This window comes from Mauremys reevesii, linkage group 6, assembly GCF_016161935.1.
Source record: "Mauremys reevesii isolate NIE-2019 linkage group 6, ASM1616193v1, whole genome shotgun sequence".
NCBI lineage: Eukaryota > Metazoa > Chordata > Testudines > Geoemydidae > Mauremys > Mauremys reevesii.
The window spans coordinates 33061295-33081242 of record NC_052628.1 but is presented as its reverse complement, the minus strand read 5'-3'; the positions used below and the strand labels follow the sequence as shown (position 1 = coordinate 33081242).

Here is a 19948-nt window from a genome sequence, read left to right as displayed (position 1 = left end):
TCTGGGCACTAGTGCAATACACTGGCAGGAAGACTATCATATCTTCCACTCCCTCGTCCATCCATCCATTGGGCCACCCTGATCTCCTTGCCTCAGGCTGCTTCGAAAAGAGGTGGTCTTTTCATGAATCATTTCATGTAAGATGCTGTGCGTGTCCTGTTGAGAATTCAGCAGTGGAGCACCACATGGAGGGAAGCTATAGCCATATCAGGACTGAAGATAATGTTTAACCATGAAGCTCTTCTGTGAGCCATTTGAAAGAATTTCATGGGCTGATGAGCTATGATTAAATAATGGCGGTCAAACACTTCTTTCTTTTATTGTTAGTAATTATACAAAACATTTATGAAACAGTTTTGTACATTTAACAGATGTTTCAAATTGTCAAATCCCTCCATTCCGTATGATCTGTAAAGGATCCAGCTTGAATTATTACAAATAGGTTTGCAAAAAGGTGGCTTTGTCGTGGAGCTGCAGTTTCTGAAAACAAATAAGGTTTTATGAATTTTTCACAGGGAGGAAGGATACTTTCACTTGCACCAAGAGCTGTTTATGCAATTTATTGGGCAATTAGATGCCTGCTGGAATATCATGATTCCCAAGGTAAAGGGACCTAGAGCCAATAAAATATTCTTAAGAGTTATCAGTAATTATGTAAACGTGGATAATAGGAGCATTTGAAATCCTTTGCATATGAAGTCGGGTGCCAGCTCCATATTCGGTACTCAGGGATGTGTGCTGTTTGGAAAAATAAATGTCATCTAGTGAGGGCAATACACAAGTTAAATCACTGGCCTTTCATATTTACAAACCTTAGGTTGTATTTAGTTGTATACAAGCTGCACAAGAGAGAGTTCAATTTTATGTCTTTGATTTGAGAAGCACTATTCAGGCTTTGTTTTTCCCCCTTGTAACACTTTTTAGGAATCTAATACAACTGTTGTCAATCCTGCCTAATTAGCCTTTCTTATTTTAGAATTTTTTAGACAATTTTCCCAGCAATGACATCATGTCATTTGTTGCAAGATTGTTCCTGCTGTTCCAGATGATAACTGTGTACCCGCTGCTTGGCTATTTGGCACGAGTTCAGCTATTAGGACATGTCTTTGGCAATGTTTACCCAAGGTAAGGACTCTACCCGGTGTCAAGGGGTTGACATACAATGCTTCACTGGTTTCTTTTGTGCCAGATATTCTGCTAAGGTTATGGAGTTTGCAGTCGGGGAGACGTGTGTGTTTCAAAAACTACCCCTGCAGTTTTGCAGTGACTTATTTGATGGCCAAGTTTGTGAAGGCTAAAGATTGGATGAGCATGAAAAAATAAACTATGCTCTTGCCTTCAGAAGTGGGCTCTGCAGGTCAGGGCAGAGACACATTTGTTGGGGCAGGATGAGAAATATTGCATTTCAGCTGCCTGTTGTATGGAGCCCTTAGGCTTTAGATGTAACCAGGCTTGTGCCCACCCACCCCAGGAACTCAATAGGTGCCCATCCAACAGAGTGGGTGCTATCTGAGGTTCTCTGTTCAGTGTCCCCCTCTGACTCCCTGCTTTTGACCCTCATTCCCATCTGTGTGTTTTCATGTGGTGTTCCCCCCATATTTGCTTGAGCCCTGGGTTCAGTGGTTCCTCCCCTTAGGCTGGGGGAAGTACTTTAGATGTGGGCAGGTTTGCACACCACCCCCCAGAATGCCATAGGTACCTGTTCTGTAGATAAACAGTCAAAGCCAAAAGTCTGAAGCCAGAGGGGAGCAGAGATAGGAACAAGGGCAAGCACAGCTACAAGCACTGTATGCCTTGAACAGCCACTAAACTGCTGTGAGGGCTGGGCTTTTGAGCAGGACTGCTAAACCAGCAGGCATCTAGGCTGTGGCCACTCTGACAGTGCTAAGGCAGTGCAGCTGGCTCATTAGTTGCCTAGCAGCTAGGGTTGCCAATTTTGGTTGGATGTATTCCTGGAGATTTAATCACATGCCATAATCTTTAATTAAAGATTAATCTTTAATTCCTGGGGACTCCTGGCCAATCCTGGAGGGTTGACAACCTGGAGGATTGGCAACCCTACTAGCAGCAGTTAGTCAGGGAGCAGACCAGCAGCTGTTCCTAGCCAGTCTGGTCCCTGATAACATATAACTGTTTGTTTCTTCCCAGCTGCAATCAGGAACAGAGTTTAGACAAAGGATAAGCATCCCTCTTTGGGCAGAATTTTCTCTCCTGTGTTGACTCCACAACTCAAATTGGTTGAAGGGGAACTTTTTGCCAGTTTACATTCCAGCAGATTCACTTAGACAAACCAATGCTAGTTAATTAAACAGTTATAGCTTACTTGACCCCATAAGGAAACAAAAAGCTCCGGGAGTCCTACATAGGCAAGTCTGCTAACTCTTCATGGGGAAAGGAAGGGAATGCCTCATTGCTCTAAGGATACGTCTATACTACTCGATCAGTGGGTAGTGTTCGATGTATCGGGGATCGATTTATCGCATCTTGTCTAGACAAGATAAATCGATCCCTGAATCGACGCCTGTACTCCACCTCGGCAGGAGGTGTAAGCAGAGTGGACGGGGGAGCCGCGGCAGTCGACTCGCCGCTGTGAGATGGCCAGGTAAGTCGAACTAAGATACTTCGACTTCAGCTATGCGAATGTGAAGTCGAAGTTGCGAATCTTAGTTCAAACCCACCCTGCTAGTGTTGCCCAGGCCTCAGCTCTAGCTCTCACTTAGTGAAAGGTGAACTATTTCACAGTTGCTCCAAGGAAAAACTTGATCTTTTGAAGAAAGGGTTCTCCTCCCTGCCATGTTCCAGTTCCTGGTAAATAAGTGAAGGATCTCCACCAGGTATAGGTCTGCTAATGTGGGGAGTGTCCATCTCGAAAACATTATTCCAAATACATTAGTTCTCTGGTACCTTCACAATTCATTGTGCTAGCGTCTTTTTGCACATATTTGCCCCACTGCTTTTCTTCACCGGTAGCTGAAGGAGTTAAGTCAAAAGGGCAGATAATTTTCTTGTGGTCTTCTCTTTGTCAAGATATGTCCTGAGTTTGTAAATTGCTAGCGTAGGAATTGCCACACTGGGTCAGACCCAAAGTCCATCTTGTCCACTGTCCTGTCTGCGACAGTGGCCAGTACCAGATGCTTTAGAAGATCAAAAAATCTTGTAGTGGAACTATGGAAAAATTGGACCATTGGTAGGAAGATGCTTCCTAATCACCATTATTTAATGGTTAGTTTATGCTCTGGGGCATGAATGTTTTATGTCCTATCTAATGTAACTATGAATGTTCTCTTTGCCTATATAAATGGCTAATCCTCTTTTAATCTTGCTAAGCTCTTGTCTGTCTTGATATTTTGTGGCAGTGAGTTCCCCTGATTAATTATGTGTTGTGGGTTAGATACAAAAAGATATTTCATTCTGTGAGTTTTAAATTTGTTGCCTCTTGTATTGAGAGGATAAATAGGCTGATATAAAGAAATCATTGAGCATCTCTGCAATGTTTTTCCTCCTTATTTGCTCCCTTTTCTGCCTGGTAGCCCAGCAGACCCATCTGTCCTCTCACAGGCTTGCCACTTCTGCTATAGTTCACTATTGAGTGCTAAGAGTTAGTTTCTCAGCCTTTTTTCACAGAGTCAGACCTTCCCCCAGATCCTGGCAGCCTGAGCAACAAAATGGCAGATGAAATTCAATGTTGGTAAATGCAAAATAATGCACATTGGAACACATAATCCCAACTATACATGCAAATCGATAGGATCTAAATTAGCTGTTACCATTCAAGAAAGATCTTAGAATCATCGTGGATAGTTCTCTGTAACATCCACTTAATGTGCAACAGCAGTCAAAAAAGCTAACAATGTTATCTACCCATGCCTAATGGTTCCTAACAAGACAGAAAATATCATCATGCCACTATTTAGATTCATAGTATGCTTCCACCTTGAATATTGCATGCAGTTCTGGTCGCCCCATCTCAAAAAAGATGCATTCTCTGTACTTTTTCCAATTCTAATACAACAAAAATGATTAGGGGTTTGGAACAGCGTGCATATGAGGAGAGACTTTAAAAGACTGTGGCTGTTCAGATTAGAAAAGGGATGAGGGGAGATATGACAGAGGTTTATAAAATCATGAATGAGGGAAGTGTTATTACCCCTTCACATAACACAAGAACCATTAGCCCAGATGGTCAGGGATGCAACTCCATGCTCTGGGTGCCCCTAAGCCTCAGATTGCCAGAAGCTGGGACAGGATGACAGGGGATAGATCACTCAAAAATTGTTATGTTCTGTTTGTTCTCAGAAGCATCTGGCATTGGCCACTGTCTGAAGACTGGATACTAGGCTAGATGGATCATTGGTCTGACCCAGTATCGCCATTCCTATGTTCTTAGAGATTAACTCTCCAACATGAAACATCCCTGAGACTTTATTAAGATCCCAATGCTCCTCTGTTTCCTGTTGCTGTTAGAATAAAGGGGCTAGAATTGCTGTTCCTTCAAAGTGCAACTCAATACAAGGATGGAGTTGGGGGTGGAACATAGATGGCTTTCAGCCATCTTTGCTGCATCAAAATTGTGGGACCATCTGGGGTTCTACCTTGCTACCAGTGTAAATTAGAACTCTCCTGAGGCTACTCCTAACTTATGCTTGGTTGCAACATCTTTTAAGGGGCTGTTCTGGCAACTGAATATAGCTAGTGGGCCACACTCCCATCTAATCCTCCAGGCTTCCTCTACTATTTTCTTGATGGTGGAGGCTGTGAGAGGGAGTGGTACAACCACTGAGTCAACTATGTCCCACCAGGGGAATTCCCCAGTAGGCTGGCTACGGGTTAAGGGACTGATACAGAATCAGATTTAAGGTCTCTGAAATCTTACAAATGTATTCTCAGTAAAATCCTAGACTTTTCTAGAGAGGGTAGCACCATCAAGACTCTGTTTTTGCAGTGATTATGGTGATTAGGGTTGTTAGGTGTCCGGTTTTCGACCAGAACACCTGGTTGGAAAAGGACCTTGGTGGCTCCGGTCAGCACAGCTGACCAGGCCACTAAAAGTCCGGCTGGCTGCAGCGGCCAGCTCCACATGGCTCCTGGAAGCAGCCAGCTGTTTCCTGTGGCTCCTAGGTGTAGGGGCAGCCAGGGGGGCTCCACACGCTGCCCCTGCCAGTGGCGCAGGCACTGCCCTGAGCACTGGCTCCGCAGCTCCCATTGGCTGGGAACCATGGCCAATGGAAGCTGCGGGGACAGAGCCTGTGGGCAGGGGCAGTGCACATAGCCCTCTGGCTACCCTTCCTCCTATGAGCCAGAGGGACATGCCAACTGCTTCCAGGAGCCGCCTGAGTTAAGCACCAACCAGAGCCTGCATCCCGAACCCCTTCCTGTACCCCAACCTCCTGCCCCAGCCTTGAGCCCTTTCCCGCACCCAAACTCCCCCCCCAGAGTCCACACTTCCGCCTGGAGCCCCTCATACACCCCAAACTCCTTATCCCTGGCCCCACCCCAGCTCCCACACCCCTTGTCAGAGCCTTTCCCGCACCCCTGCCCCAGCCTGGTGAAAATGAACAAGCGTGGGGAGGGAGCAAGCGACATAGGGATGAAGGATGGAGTGAGCAGGGGACGGGACCTTGGGGAAGGGGCAGGGAAAGTGGTATTCTGTTTTCTGCAATCAGAAAATTGGCAACCCTAATGACCGCACCCCTCTAGTCAGATTATACCTGAATGTATTGTACCTACCATAATGTTGAAGGTTCTGTGTAATAACTATCTTCCTGTTGAATGTCTCCCATCCTCCACCCCCCAAGAAAAAATCCTAACATTTGAGGGCCTTTTTCTAGCAGCTGTTTGTGTCTGACCCCTGTGTGCTTGAGGTAGCAACCCTGCCTTACAGACCTCCTTTCTTAATTATTTGTAAGGATAACTTTGTTATAGAGATTTTGTTTTCATTTGTTCACACGTCCTCCTAAATTACATTGAAACTAGGAAATTGTTGTCCTTCCATGTGCCATTCGCCCTAGAGTGAAGATGAGGTATCCTTATAGCCTGGAGATAGAATGGGCTGTGAATTTGTACTTAAACAGAAGAAGGGGCTTGCAGGTTAGAAACATAGCAATTGCCATATCAGATCAGACTAATAATCCATGTGGTTCAGTAACCCTGGCCAATAACCGATATCTCAGAGGAAGGGGCAAGTGGGGTTATAAGAGATAATCTGCCTGTAGGGAAAGTTTCTTGCCCTGAAGCAGAAGGGTTTAGATCTTTCATTGTAGCTGTTGTTTAATCCTAACAAATATGACTGCTCAGCTCTTGGCTTCAATGATATCTTAATAATTGGAGATATACCAATCTCCTAGAACTGGAAGGGACCTCAAAAGGTCATTGAGTCCAGCCCCCTGCCTTCACTAGCAGGACCAAGTACTGATTTTTGCCCCAGATCCCTAAATGGCCCCCTCAAGGATTGAACTCACAACCTTGGGTTTAGCAGGCCAACACTCACAGGCTAATTGCGTGTTTCCTTTTATTAGCTTTAAATTTGCTGCCTTTCTATGTAGTTGAATGTCCCCCTGTTCTTGTATTAGGAAAAGGGTAAACAGCAGTGTGCAGTTTACCTTCTGAATGCCATCACCAGCATTGCCAGCTCTTGCAATTTTTATCTCAAGTCTCACAATATCTGGTGTTTTTCTTTGGTCCTGCACATCACCAAGAAATCACTGGGAATCAGTGAGGTCAAAGAGCCAGAACAGCTCAAAAAGATATGTCACCAAGACAAAAGGAAAGATATGACAGCAGAAGAAACAGTCCAAATCTAGAGGAACAAGATTAGTATATAGGGTAAGATATCATGGCAAATAATGGATATTACATTCATATGGTTTTAATGGTGTTGAGATAGAGTTAAATGAAAACTGGACTGTACAGCACCCAGGGCATTTTAGGGCATGTTTATGCTGCCGTGTAGCCCAGACTATGGGGTGTGAGTCAGTTCAGCACTTTGGTGCACACTGCTAAACTCCCCCGTGTGAACAGGGCAGGCACACACTTCAAGGTCCCCGGTTCACACTAATGCAGTCTTCTTCAAACAGGACTGCATTAGTGTGAACTAGAGACTTGCACTTCATGCCTGTAGTATCCCCACAAAGGATTTACAATGCAACACTTTGGTACACAAAGCTATTTGCACCCCCATAGCCAAAACTATGGGGCAATGTAGACATATCCTGGGTTCTGTACTGTCCAGTTTACATTTAACGCTCTCCTTTTATCATTATCACCACATGGATATAAAATTCATTATTTAGTGTAATGTCTTAGCCCATATACTATTTGCCCAATTTAGAAAATGAGGATCTGGTGAATGTCTAGTGGGAGATGTATAGTCTCTGACATCTAGATTCATATTGTTCTGCTACTCATGGGTTTTATGCCAGATTGATCTGATTTCTGTTTCTTGGCTAATTTGGTTTAAAAAGGTAATTTGGGAGGTATAACTTGGTCTGATCATTCCCCTGCATATATTAGATTAAAAGTCTGGGACTCAGTGGAAAAACAAAGGGCCTGGTTGAGTAGAACTTTGTTATGAGATCCCCTTAGAATTCAAGACTTGGAAAAAAATGTCCAGAAATCTATAGAAGAAAACGATAAGGATGGAATCAGTAAGTACTCACTGGGATGCTAGTAAGACAGTAATGAGGGGGACTCTCATAACTGAGAGAGTCTGGTAGAAGAGTTCAGTTAAAGAACTGTCAGATTTGGAAGGTAGACAGACATAAATCTACAGGATCTAAAAGAGTATACAAGAAAACAATTGAGATGAGGAAAAATTAACCTGTTACAAACAGGTAAGGCTCAGCAAACAGTTAGATGTAGTAAACAAAAATATTATGAAACAGGCAATAAAGTTGATAGGCTTTGAGCCAGAAAGTTTAAAAAGAAACAAGATAAATCAGCTATCGCTCTGATTAGAAATAAAACGGGAGATTTAGTAACTGACATCACACAGATCTCTGAAATGTTTGCTAACTTTTTCCATACTTTGTACACTTCAGAACAGCCAAATTCTGAATTCATAAATAGATATTTGAGAAATGTGAAACACCTCAGCTCTGAGGATAATGTGGCAGCTCTTGATAGACAAATTGCTGCACAGGAAGTTGAAGATGTATTTAAGAACTTAAAATCCACTAAAGCTCCAAGTCCCAAGGGGGTTTCTGGGAAGCATTACAGAGCTCTAAAGCAAGTGTTGGCCCTAGTTTAACTGGGTTATTTAATGGTATATTTCAGGGGAATGAGATTCCAGATTTAATGGAAAGAGGCAGAAATTGTGGTCATTCCTAAAGAAGGAAAAGATCTTTCCAATTGTGCATCATACCGACCTATTTCTTTAATGTGGATGCTAACATTTTACGTCCAGGTGCTAGCAAACAGATGGTATCATTTTGCCCAAATGTATTCACCCAGACCACTCTGAATTCATTGCTGGCAGGCACCTATCTGATGTATTAGAACTCTGAATTTGATCCGTAATGTTAATTCTTATAATTCTTCCTGTATGCTGCTTTCACTCAACACTGAGAATGATTTTGACAGGCTGGAATTGGGGGTACCTTAGCTAGATTTTTGGTAAGGTTTGATTTTGAAAATCAGTTTTATAAGGGCATATCAGCCTTATGTATTCATCCTCGAGCATCTTCTTTGGTTAATGTTCATCAATCCCCTCCTTTTCCTTTTATCCAGGGGTACAAGCGCAGGCTTGCTGGTTTGTTTTGCTTTGGCTATGGAGCCATTTTCCATCAATGTGAGAAATAGCCCCTTGATAAACATCTTGTTTAGAACACAAAATAGCTTTGTATGCTGACAATGTCCTGTTATATTAGCAGGATCCAGAAGCCTCGTTAAAAATGATAGAACAATTGACTTTAGAATTTGGGCAGGTATTGGGCTTCAAAATAAACAACGATAAAACTGAAATTCTGGGAATTAATGTTCCTGAAAGAATCAAAACCAACTGCTGTCAGTTAGATAAATGTAAATGGGTAAGGGAATCTTTACAATATTTTAGGAATAAATATTGTCGAGAAACATAAATCTTTTAAAGGAAATTAGCCTCCAATGTAGAATAAAATAACAAAACAAATAGAAAATTTCTTGGCTAGATAGAGTAGCCTCGGTAAAGATGACTGTCCTCATAAAGTTGTTACTGTGGGTGCCATTTATTAGCAGACTCTTGGTTCCCAGCAAAAAGTTGCTAATAACAGGAGGTTGCCAATAAACAAAAGGCTGGTTTGCAGGGCAGCAGCCAGGGAAATAAATGCTGGAACATGCCAAGCCCAGGCTATGAAGCTAGGGCAGGGCACAGCCTGGAGAAAGCAGGGAGAGGTACCATGCAGGCCCACTCTCTCTGAAGAGCCCTGGCATCCAGGTTGCAGCCTCCCTCCCTTCTGCTGCCTTATCACAGCCTCCTGTCCCAGCCCACAGCTCTGGGACTCCAGCAGGGACTCCCCTGCTGAGAAGGATTGTGGGCCCTTTACCTCCTGTGCAGGCAGTGGGACCCTGGCTGCAGGCAGGTTTGCAAGGTTGCAGCCAGGAAAGGAAGTGCTGAGCCCAGACCCCCAGTACCAGGGCAGGACACACCTCTCCCTGTGCTCTTGGGCTATCGGGAAGCCCCATGTGCTTCCTTCCCTGGTTGCAGCCCCGCAAACCTGCCTGTGGTAGGGCCTTTCTTTCCAAGACCGTTGTTAATAAGTGGTATGCATATTGCCACTATCCAAATCCCATTAACATTGAATTCAGTGTCGCTATTAACCAAAAGTTGTTAATATTGAGAGCACTGTTAACTGGCAGCCACTATGTGTGTTTGTTTGTTTCACTGCATCCCTGTTTCATCCCTGACATTAAAAACATGGCAGGATGCACTATTAAAACCATATGTAAACATAAAAGACAAAGGGTGAGTTCTAAGCTCTGTCTAAGCCTACAAAGTAAGGTGGACTAGCATTCCCTAATTTGGTTTATTATTATGTATTACAATTAAAATATCATCAATTGGGTTAACAATAGACCATCCAAACACTAGGTAAAACTTGAACAAGACTGAAGCCTAGATATAGCTGTTCATAGTAATTGTGAGATTAAAAAGAAATTTAGATCACCAAAAATAAAAAATCACCCATTCATCCAGACCACCTTAGCAGCTTTGGACCAATTTTTAAAATTCCTGTCACCCAGGGCCTTTCCCTTAGCTACTTTCATTTAAAAATCAGGAATTTATCCTTAGGAAGTATGCGATTATTTGTTGTGAGTAAGAGCTGAGATTAGTGAATTGGGACAGCTCTTCCTGGGTTCTGATCTGAAATCCTACTACTAGATATGTGATAATGTAAAGGTCCCGTATTTTTCAATATTTACAAATCAAACACTTTATTGTGAAATCTGGATATGAGGTGGCTCTAACTGGACCTTTAACAACATTTCAGGAATTAACCCAGGAACAAGCTGGAACAAAAGGTTTAATTTCTAAGATACAATTTAGAATGAAAAAGATGTTAATAAAACAACCCAAATGAAAAGAATGGGAGGGGGATTTGGACAAAGAAATTGATCTGGATAAGTGCATCCCTTTATGGGAAAGGGGATATATATCTTCAATTTGTGCAGCTCATAAAGAACATTTTAATAAATTACTGCATAGATAGCATTTGACTCTCTAATTAATATCCTCCATATTTTTGCTATTAGGGAGGTGCTCTGTTGGAGAGGCTGCGGGAAAAGGGGAACGTAGTTGTACACGTGTTGGTTGTGTTCCAAGAATTAGATAGTTTGGGAAGGAAATTATTAAGAAGAGTCATCTTATGATAAAGTGCTGGCTTCCTAGAGATCCCCTGACTTGGTTTCTTAATGCTGCAGTAAAGGCTCTCCATTTAAATAGAAAAACAATTAAAAAAAATTGTCAGCAATAAGACTCTATATATTGCACATTACTGGAAATACATGACCCCTCCTCCTGTGGAATTGTGGTAGTAAAATATGGACTGTCCTTGTAATGGAAAAGCTTTCACACGAAGTATGTACACAAGAGAAGTGCTAAAAAAAAAAAAAAAAAAAAAGGATGGGTATTTAGAAATTTGGTCACCTTTTCTAGTGTATTCAGAGAAGGAGGACCTCCCAGCCAGCAAGCCAATATCTTAACCAGGTTCTCTGAATACAAACTAGATGATGAATAAGTAATAGGTTATGTAGTATGTTCATGTTTTATTGTAACTTTGCCTTCATATAAAGTTTCAAATATTTAGTGTTTTTCTTAAAGCCGCATCTGGTATTTCTCCAATGGACAACTTCAATCTAATACCCACCCTTTCTTCTTGTACTATTAAAATGCTAGCTGTGTAATTAAGGGTATTCATTTTACTGTCCTTCTGAAATGTTCCTTTAAGAACAGTTGTTAGTGCTGTCTATCTTAGTTTATTCTTTTAGGTTAGAAGTTATCCATTCTTCTCCATAGTTTTATAAGATCTCTTTATTTAATGAATTTTATTAATTTAACTTCCTACCTTGTAAATTAGCACTTAACATTTCAGCCCTTAAATTGGTCACTCATGCCAGTTCAAGTGTGATATAGTTAGAAGCTCATCTATTTAGAGACTGACCTTTTCCATCAGAGAAATACCTTTGATGGGTAAGCAAAAATGGTGACTTCAGTCAAAATGAAATAAACACAACAGAGTAGGTAAACAAAAGCCATAAGTATTTGTGTCTTTACTGTGTTTGGTATTTTTCATTCCCAGATGAACATCTGTGTGACTAATACATCCCAACATTTTCTAAGTCAGATCTTTCCTGATACTTAGATGTAAACATTTTTACAGGCCCTAAAGGCAGGTGACATTTAGGTATTTTCTGAGTTCAGACTCCATGCACAGCCCTTTCACTAGTATCTAAACAACATTAATGCTTTTTGTGCATTAGAAGGTTCATTCAAAAAGCAAAACCTGTTCAAGTTTACTCACTAAATACAAAATGTAAGAGTAGAAAATACATTGTTTATCCAAAAAAAGCAGTCTAATGTAAATTGTAGGTCACGCATTATGTGAAGTTCAGAAACGTAAACATTTGTCTTATCCGTCAATCAAAATGTGACAAGTAATGTATTAAGATTTCTTGTTATGTATTCTATATAATGCTTTCCATTATGTGATGCATCTTTCTCTGGTATCCATTGGTTAGGGTGACCAGCTGTTAAGGGGAAAATATCTGGATCGCCGCAGGGCCCTGTTGTTTTTTTAACACTCATCAATTTGGGAGTTAGGCGGCAATTCAGCGGAGAGCCCTTCAGTCGCAGATGGTCTTCGGCGGTATTTCAGCAGGGGGTAGTAAACCTTGCTGCTGAAGACAGAAGCACCCACTGCTGAAATACCGCCAAAGACCGTCCGCGACTGAAGGACTCTCCGCCGAATTGCCACCGAAGACCAAGAAACAAAATTATCGGGAGAAATGGTGTACCGACCGTACTCTGGTCGAGACGCAGGACAAACTCCTCAAAATCGGGACAGTCCTGATTTTATCAGGACGTCTGGTCACCCTACCATTAGTCCACTCATATAGCTCAGTTCATTCTCTGGATCCAGGCACTTCTTTCATGTGGGAATTCAATTATACAGTATTGTTTCTTTGTCTTCGGATGTTTCAGATGGATTTTCAGATGCTAGAGTATTAAGTATGTTGTTTTAAGAAGAAATGCCAAATTATACATCATCTCTGCTGAAGAATTATTTGAGTCTGAGTCTGTTTAGAATCTGGTACTTGACATCTACAGAATATTGCATGTTAACTGTGAAATTAATTAGCTCTGAGAGGATGAGTCATACTAGTAGAAACACTCCTACTGGATGTACATTTAAATTGTAATACAATAAGTGAACGATGTTCTTATTTCATAGTGGTATTATACATATATTAACTGTTTTTTTTTCCTCTCCTCGCTCTAGTATTTTCCATGTGTTGGTTCTAAACATAGCAATTGTAGGACTTGGAGTGACAATGGCCATATTCTATCCAAATATAGGAGGTATCATAAGGTAGGTACTAGTCCTGAATATTAATGAAATTTACTTTTTGGTGTCAGACAAATTCTCAGAGATCAATCTGTTGTCTCTTTATTATTGTTTATAATCAATATGCAAAAAATTAGTGATATCAGAGGTTGACATGTGGAGCTCAGTTTAATCTTAGTTCTTGGAAAGGGACATTCAGAGGGTTGAGGAGATTCCCAATTCACATCTGTCTGGCAATAAGTTTCCTTCAGATTTCATCCAGGGTCACCATAATTTACCTGCTTATTCTGAATCAGATGCATCATTTTTCAGCATAAAGTCACTAAGTTACTGTATGGCCCCATTTGTATGTTACCACCAATGGTTTCTGTGGAGATGTGTGGTTGGCTTTGTTTGTTTGTTTTAATTTTTTAAAGACCGTCTCTTTTAAATCAATTTTTAAATTGTGATTAAAAACAGCAAAAATGAATAAATAAAAAAGCAGAGACAAAAGGAAGGCCAAAATAAAAATCACACTTCTGACTGATTTTTATTTAAACCTACTATTGTTGCAATTAACTCCTGTGATTTCTGTAATTGAGAGAGATTGAGAAAATATATTGTCCATTTTTTCCAGAGGGTTTACTTTCGGCATTTTGGAAATGCTTTGGGAATAGTCAGTTTCCCCTGCTAGTCTGGGTTTTTACACAACAACCAGAAAAGGAAGGCATTAAAAAAACAGGAATATGTGATTATAAAACCACAGCAATTGGTATTGGGGCCAGTGTAGTCACTGTAGCTACTCCTCACTCATTTTCTGAAACTGGCGGACTCAGATTTTTTTTTTTAGCTCCTTTTTGTCTTTTTTTATTTTTTATAATCTCTATTTAATTTATTTTTAGGGAAAACTTCTATCCTCCGATAATAGAACTAGTCAGATTAGTCACTGAACATAAATTACATGGTGTGTTCAGCATGTTTTTCTGTTTGCGAATTGATCCTGATTTTTGCTAATGTGTTCATTACTGATAGTTGCCAAACAGTTTTGGGCAAACAATTTTCAGCCTGTGGGTGGTTCATGAACTGTGTAGTTCAACTATTTGTTATTCTTTGGCATGCGATTGTTCACCTAAGTAATACGTTGCTGTTTCTGCTCCCTGATTGGACAACTGAAACTTGTTGAATAGGAAAAAATGCCTGTGAATAATGAATACTTGGTAGCACCGGGGGTTTGATAGCTGTCAAAGAGCCAGACTGGCACTGGGAGAGGGTAGTGAGAGCGCTTTGGTAGCTAGCAGAGAGTCAGGCTGGGAGTCATCACTGGAAGGAGGAGTAGGAAAGGGTTTAAATAGCTATGGGTTGGTCATTCCTGGTGCTTGCCTCACTTCATGTTCTTGCAGTACCAGAGAAATGCTTTTTAGGAGTTCATACACATTTTGTTTAAGCCCCTGGGATGTTACCAGATTCATATCTTTGATAATTACATGAAACAGTAACAAAAGATATTGTCTGGCCTTGTTCTGACATATATGTAAACAGATTCCTCAACCAAAAACAAAATACATCAATATCAAAGTTAGGAAGTCTGTCTCCAGAAGCATCTGGCACATTTGACAGTAGGATTACTCTGGGGGGAAATGCTTTATCAAGTAACTAAATGCCATTGGAGGAGGAGGCAGATAACGAGGAACAGAAAACAATGTTTTTTTGGCTGTGGCCGCAAATAATCATTATTCAACAAGACGGTTTTGGGAAAAACCCCAAGGAACCAGAGTTAACACCAAGCACTTTTATTTTTTTGCAGATATTCTGGAGCAACGTGTGGTCTGGCCTTTGTATTTGTGTATCCATCCCTCATCTACATGATCTCCTTGCATCAGTCAGGGCAGCTGACATGGTCAATGCTCATTGTTCACATCTTTATAATCATCCTAGGACTGGCTAATCTGATCGCACAGTTCTTGCTGTGAAAACGCTCATGCTGGCTTTCACAAGTAGTATTTTGAGGTTTGACAACAGACTCTATCATAAAAGCTGAGAACCTCCTGTCTGTCAATTTCTTCCTGAGAAAATCTGCTCCTTTGAAAGCAAAGGATAACTGTGTCCTAGTAACAGTTTTCAGGGGTTTGTAGGGAATCACATCTTTGGAAATGCTACATCACAATAGACAACGTGGGCCAAATTTGTAAATGGCCCAACTCCACTGACTTTGAAAGTACATCAGGGATGATTTTGGCCAAAATGTTTTTATTTTGTAGAGAGAAATATTTCCACACGGATAAAACATGCCGCCCTTCACTTTTAGAAGTAGTTACTTTTCAGCTTTATGCTACAGAATTCTTTTCTTCCTGCCCTTACTAGCAAACAAACCCTCGCAATATTCTACAGTGACAGTTGCACTAATTTTCCTATGCTGTTTTGGAGTGTTACTGACAACAGGGTTGTATTTGTAAAGCCAATTTATAGCCAATCAGATGACAGCATACTGTTAATATAATGTTGTGTAACCTTTTAAAATATATATGCAAGAAACCTCAGCTATGGAAACAGCATAAGAAATCAATACCATTTCTACCTGCAACCGGGATGCTGCAAGCACACTATCTGGCCTTCGAGAATAGGTCAAGTAATGGGGGGTGTCCAAAGTTACAGAGCAAGTTGATAGTTCAACTAGAAGTTGGACTGGGATCCTCCTCGTTCCAAGTCCTATAACTGTTACCATTGGAATAGATACGTGTTGTGTATTTTCGTGGGCAGATGTACTTCATATATGTACATAGGACACAAGTGTGCAGAGCATTCCTGTATGTCCCGTGTAGTTCTTGTGCCCCTGCAGGATTTCAGACTGTGAAAATTCCTTGCTGTGGGAAAACTGTGCTTTTCAAACATCCATTCTATATGTGTTATGACAGTATAGTCAGAGAGATGTACAATACAGGCAAACTGACAACAATAACAAATTAAGATTGTGTGAAAATTTAAAAATCGTGTTTCAGTGTAGCTGCTTAATATTTGGTATTAAAATGCACTATAATCTAATACACAAAATACACGTGCTGTATATTTTATGCAATATGGCGCAGTTTCAGAATCACTAGTGCAAAATTGAAAATGCATCATCTGTATATGCAATCACCATGCACAACTGTGCCTGCAGATGGTCAGCTAGGTGGCTAACTGGTCACATGTACTTAGAATTACTGTGACTGAAGGTACAGTTGCACATGTGCAACTCTGAAAATCTGAGTCTATCAATGTGCAGTGAGTAATAACAAGGCACTACCTTGTAGGGAGGCCCTTAGGACTTTATGGAAGTATGCACATAATTGGAAATAATAATCTCAGTCTTTGTGGTTTATATATGTGCAAGTCCACAAAAGGTCCATTTCTGCTCCCATTGAAGCCCGTGGCAAAACTCCTATTGTCTTCACTGGGAGGAAGTTCTGGATGAGTAATCTCCGTTTTGGTGGGAGAAGAGTGTCTCTGAAAAGCTGTTGCCCCATAGCCAGTATCTGTTAAATGTCACATGATGCAGGTGTAATGCTGGTTTCTGAGTGATGGAACAGTAACTTCTCTGAGAGAGCATCTAATCGAATCACAATCTCACACCTGCTGCACACACAAGTGTGAATGCACATATTCAGAGAGGGAATTGTTGGTGTGATGTTTCTATATCAGACAATCCTAGTACTCCATCAGCCTGGTGATGGAATTAAACAAATGTCAGATTTCATTGCCTCTTGCCAAAATGAAAAATGAATTTAGAGGTGCTTTTGGTTAGAAGTATCAGAGTGTGGAAGATTGGTGAGGAAATAGGAGTCTGAGTTGGTGGAAGAGGACTTGGAGACCGTAAAGTTTGTGGGTCAGGTTTGGGTCCATTGTGGAAACAGCCCAAAACAGACAATCAATGCTATGCAAAGTATGCCCCAGCCCCCCACATCTCCCTGCACAAATGATTCTTGTCAGATGGGCACATGCATATGCACACATCTGACCCAGAACACTTTTGTTGTGACTCTTGTTGCAGGGTGGCTGGGGAATGTTTTTTCTTTGCAGGTTTTGGGGGAAGCAGAATGCTCACTCTCTGCCCAGAGCTTTCCTGTCATATGCCTATGCACACCTAGGAGCCAAATTTTGGGGGCTGTAATAAAAAAAAATTGACAGGTGTAAATTGAGTGGAATGGTCTTCTGAGAAACTGAATTCTAGAATAATTAAAGGGAGAAAAGTTGAATGTTTCAATAGTTATAATGATGTGGGGGATTGAGAGAAGCTGAGAACTGGGAAAAGAGAATTTAATTGGGGGTAAGAATTTTTGTTTTTATCTGAAAGTAGAATGGAAGGCATAGTCTAGAATAATCTTATTGTATTTCTCTAATAAATAACCTGAGATTTTAGAGGTGATCAAGGTCATATTAATGTCATGGCCAGAGGTCCTCAAGCTGTAGAGGGCCCAGGCCTTCCATAGTATTGCTCAATATGCAAGAAATATATAAGAGAGTAGGTCAGAAGTAGTCACTGTGGAGTGAAAGAACTGCTTCAAAGCAACTACTTTTCTTTTTACCTTGCACAACTTTGTGCCTTTCAAGCAGGACTGCTGTGTACGTGTACCATATGTCCTATGCCAGAGAGAAATGCTTGTCATTCTCCTGTGTGTCCTTATCTTTGGTATTTCTTAGTTCTCTGCAGCATATTTTACCCACCCTTTTCTCACTGCCTCACAAAGATCTTGATCCTGCAGTATTTTATGCAGTCAACAAGGGTGTTTGCCTACAGGATTGTTTGCATGTTTACTGCAATATTGGGCCCAATCCGTCATCTTAGAGCATCTGCACTACAGCGTTACAGTGGTGCAGCAGCATTGGTGCAGCTGCACCGGTGTAAGCTCGGTGGTGTAGCCAGAGCCGGCTCCAGGCACCAGCACAGCAAGCAGGTGCTTGGTGCGGCCAAAGGAGAGGGGCTGCACGTCCGGCTCTTCGGCGGCAATTGGGCGGCGAGTCCCTCGCTCCCCCTCAGAGGAAGGGACCTGCTGCCAAAGAATGAAGCGGCAGCAGTAGAGCTGCCACCAAAGTGCCGCAGATCACGATCGCTGTCTTTCTTTTTCTTTTCTTTTTTCTTTTTTTTTCCCCCTCTCTCTCCCCCTCCTGCTTGGGGCAGCAAAAACCCTGGAGCTGGCCCTGGGTGTCGCCTTAGCCTAGATATTTGAGGACTTCTCATCTAAAAGGACAGACTGATGCGGCAAGATGCCTCCTGCTAGATACTGAGAGCCCTTTAACTATTGTTGAAGTTAATTGCAATTGCAGATGCTCATTACCTCTCAGGCTTAGGTTGTTAGTGGGCCATGTCCAAAGCTGGTGTATATGGGACTTCAGTGTTAATGGTGTTGGAGCAGGTCTGAATTTGACCCAGTGGGTGAGATCCTGGCTCCATTGAAGTCAATAGCAAAACTCGCATTGACTTCAATATGGCCAAGATTTCACCCAGTGTGACTTACCTTTTTGAAGAATATTGGTGTTTTAAACGCTTCCAGTATAGATGGTTTTTTGCAATTATTAAAAAACCTATAAATTGGTTTGATTCTGTACAAGTTATGATAAGCAAGTTAAAGCAATTATTTCTAGCATATTGGGGGTACATTATCAGAAAAAGGGACATAGCATAATGAAATATATTTAAAGGTGAACATACCACCTTGTTTTCTTGCTCTAGCAGTTCTTGGGGAAACCAAATGATGGCTTCAAGTATATACTTTCAAACATAGCTCCAGATTTTTTAATCTAGAGACCTCCCATTTAGAAGGAGACTGTCTGGGATGTCAGGTATATGCTACAGCTGATTTTGCTGTTGTGTACAAAGAAAGATGGGAGTTGGGGTAGGCCTTATAAAAATTGATGACCCTGACATAGATATGGCCTCTTCACTGTATCTCTTTTCCCAAGAATTAGCAAAATGCCTGTAATCTTTGGACTGAGACTTCTAGTAACTTGGCTCATAAGCAACATTTAAATGTTACCATTCAACAAAAAAACTCCTGAAAGAGGAGTCCGTGGCAAGGCATCTATCTTCATCTCTAGTCTATTTCTTGTTCTACCTAAGTATTAAAGCCCAGTGGCCTAAGATGGGTTAGTAATTGGTAACTGATTGTTTAGTGCATTTAAAACCAAAAAAAGAAAAAGCCCAGCTTCGGTCAGTATTGCAAAGACTTTGTGATGTTTTATTTAAATCCCTTTGCTGAGGAGTTTAATTATTTGGGCCATAATGATATCAACAGGCATTATAAGTTGATTTTAGTACTTAATGAAAGTGGTGATTTTAAATACCTTCTTGCAGTGCCTCCACCTAAAATATAGACAATAGAAACCAAAGCCTAACTTTTAGAACATTGTAAAAGTTGGATTTTTCAGAAGTGCCTAAGTGACTTAGAAGCACAAGTTTCCTTGAAAGTCAATGGGGCTTGTGCTCCTAACTCACCTAGGTGCTTTTGAAAATCTCACTCGACACCCCCCCCCTTTTTCTTTTTTTGGACACTGGTTTAAACACAGCTTAAATGAGTATCATGTACAAAGTTAGACAAAAAATTAATTGTTATACTTGTCTGTGTGCCAGGATGAAACTAATTTCCCCCATACATGCACACACTTAATACTAGTGTTGACCCATTTTGGAATTTATTGTATGTAACCGTGGCCAGCTAAATCTGATACTCTACACTGTGTAATCACATATTTTTAACGGAAGAGCGAAAAGAACATCCTGACCTAAACACTGTTTTGTGAAATGTAATTTATTGTCTTTTTATAGGAAAAAAAATTAAATTTGACTGGAAAAAACCCCACAAACCTGTATGTTTCTTAGCTTTGTTTTTTGCTTAAATATTTTTGGCAAAATAGGAGTGCTCTGGAAGGTAAGAGGCTGATAGATCTGGCACAAGCCA

General features: G+C 41.1%; 1 protein-coding gene across 5 annotated transcripts in view; it reads left to right on the top strand.

The window, feature by feature from the left end:
- SLC38A9 (solute carrier family 38 member 9) overlaps positions 1-16055 on the top strand; it is a 78102-nt gene extending 62047 nt beyond the window's left edge. For all 5 annotated transcript variants that reach the window (XM_039544324.1, XM_039544328.1, XM_039544325.1 and 2 more), the window contains 3 exons: positions 977-1125; positions 12972-13061; positions 14821-16055. In XM_039544324.1, coding sequence (XP_039400258.1) covers positions 977-1125; positions 12972-13061; positions 14821-14986 — 405 coding nt within the window. In that variant the 3' untranslated portion in view covers positions 14987-16055. The remainder of the gene's footprint in view (positions 1-976; positions 1126-12971; positions 13062-14820) is intronic.
- Positions 16056-19948: the final 3893 nt, after the last annotated feature.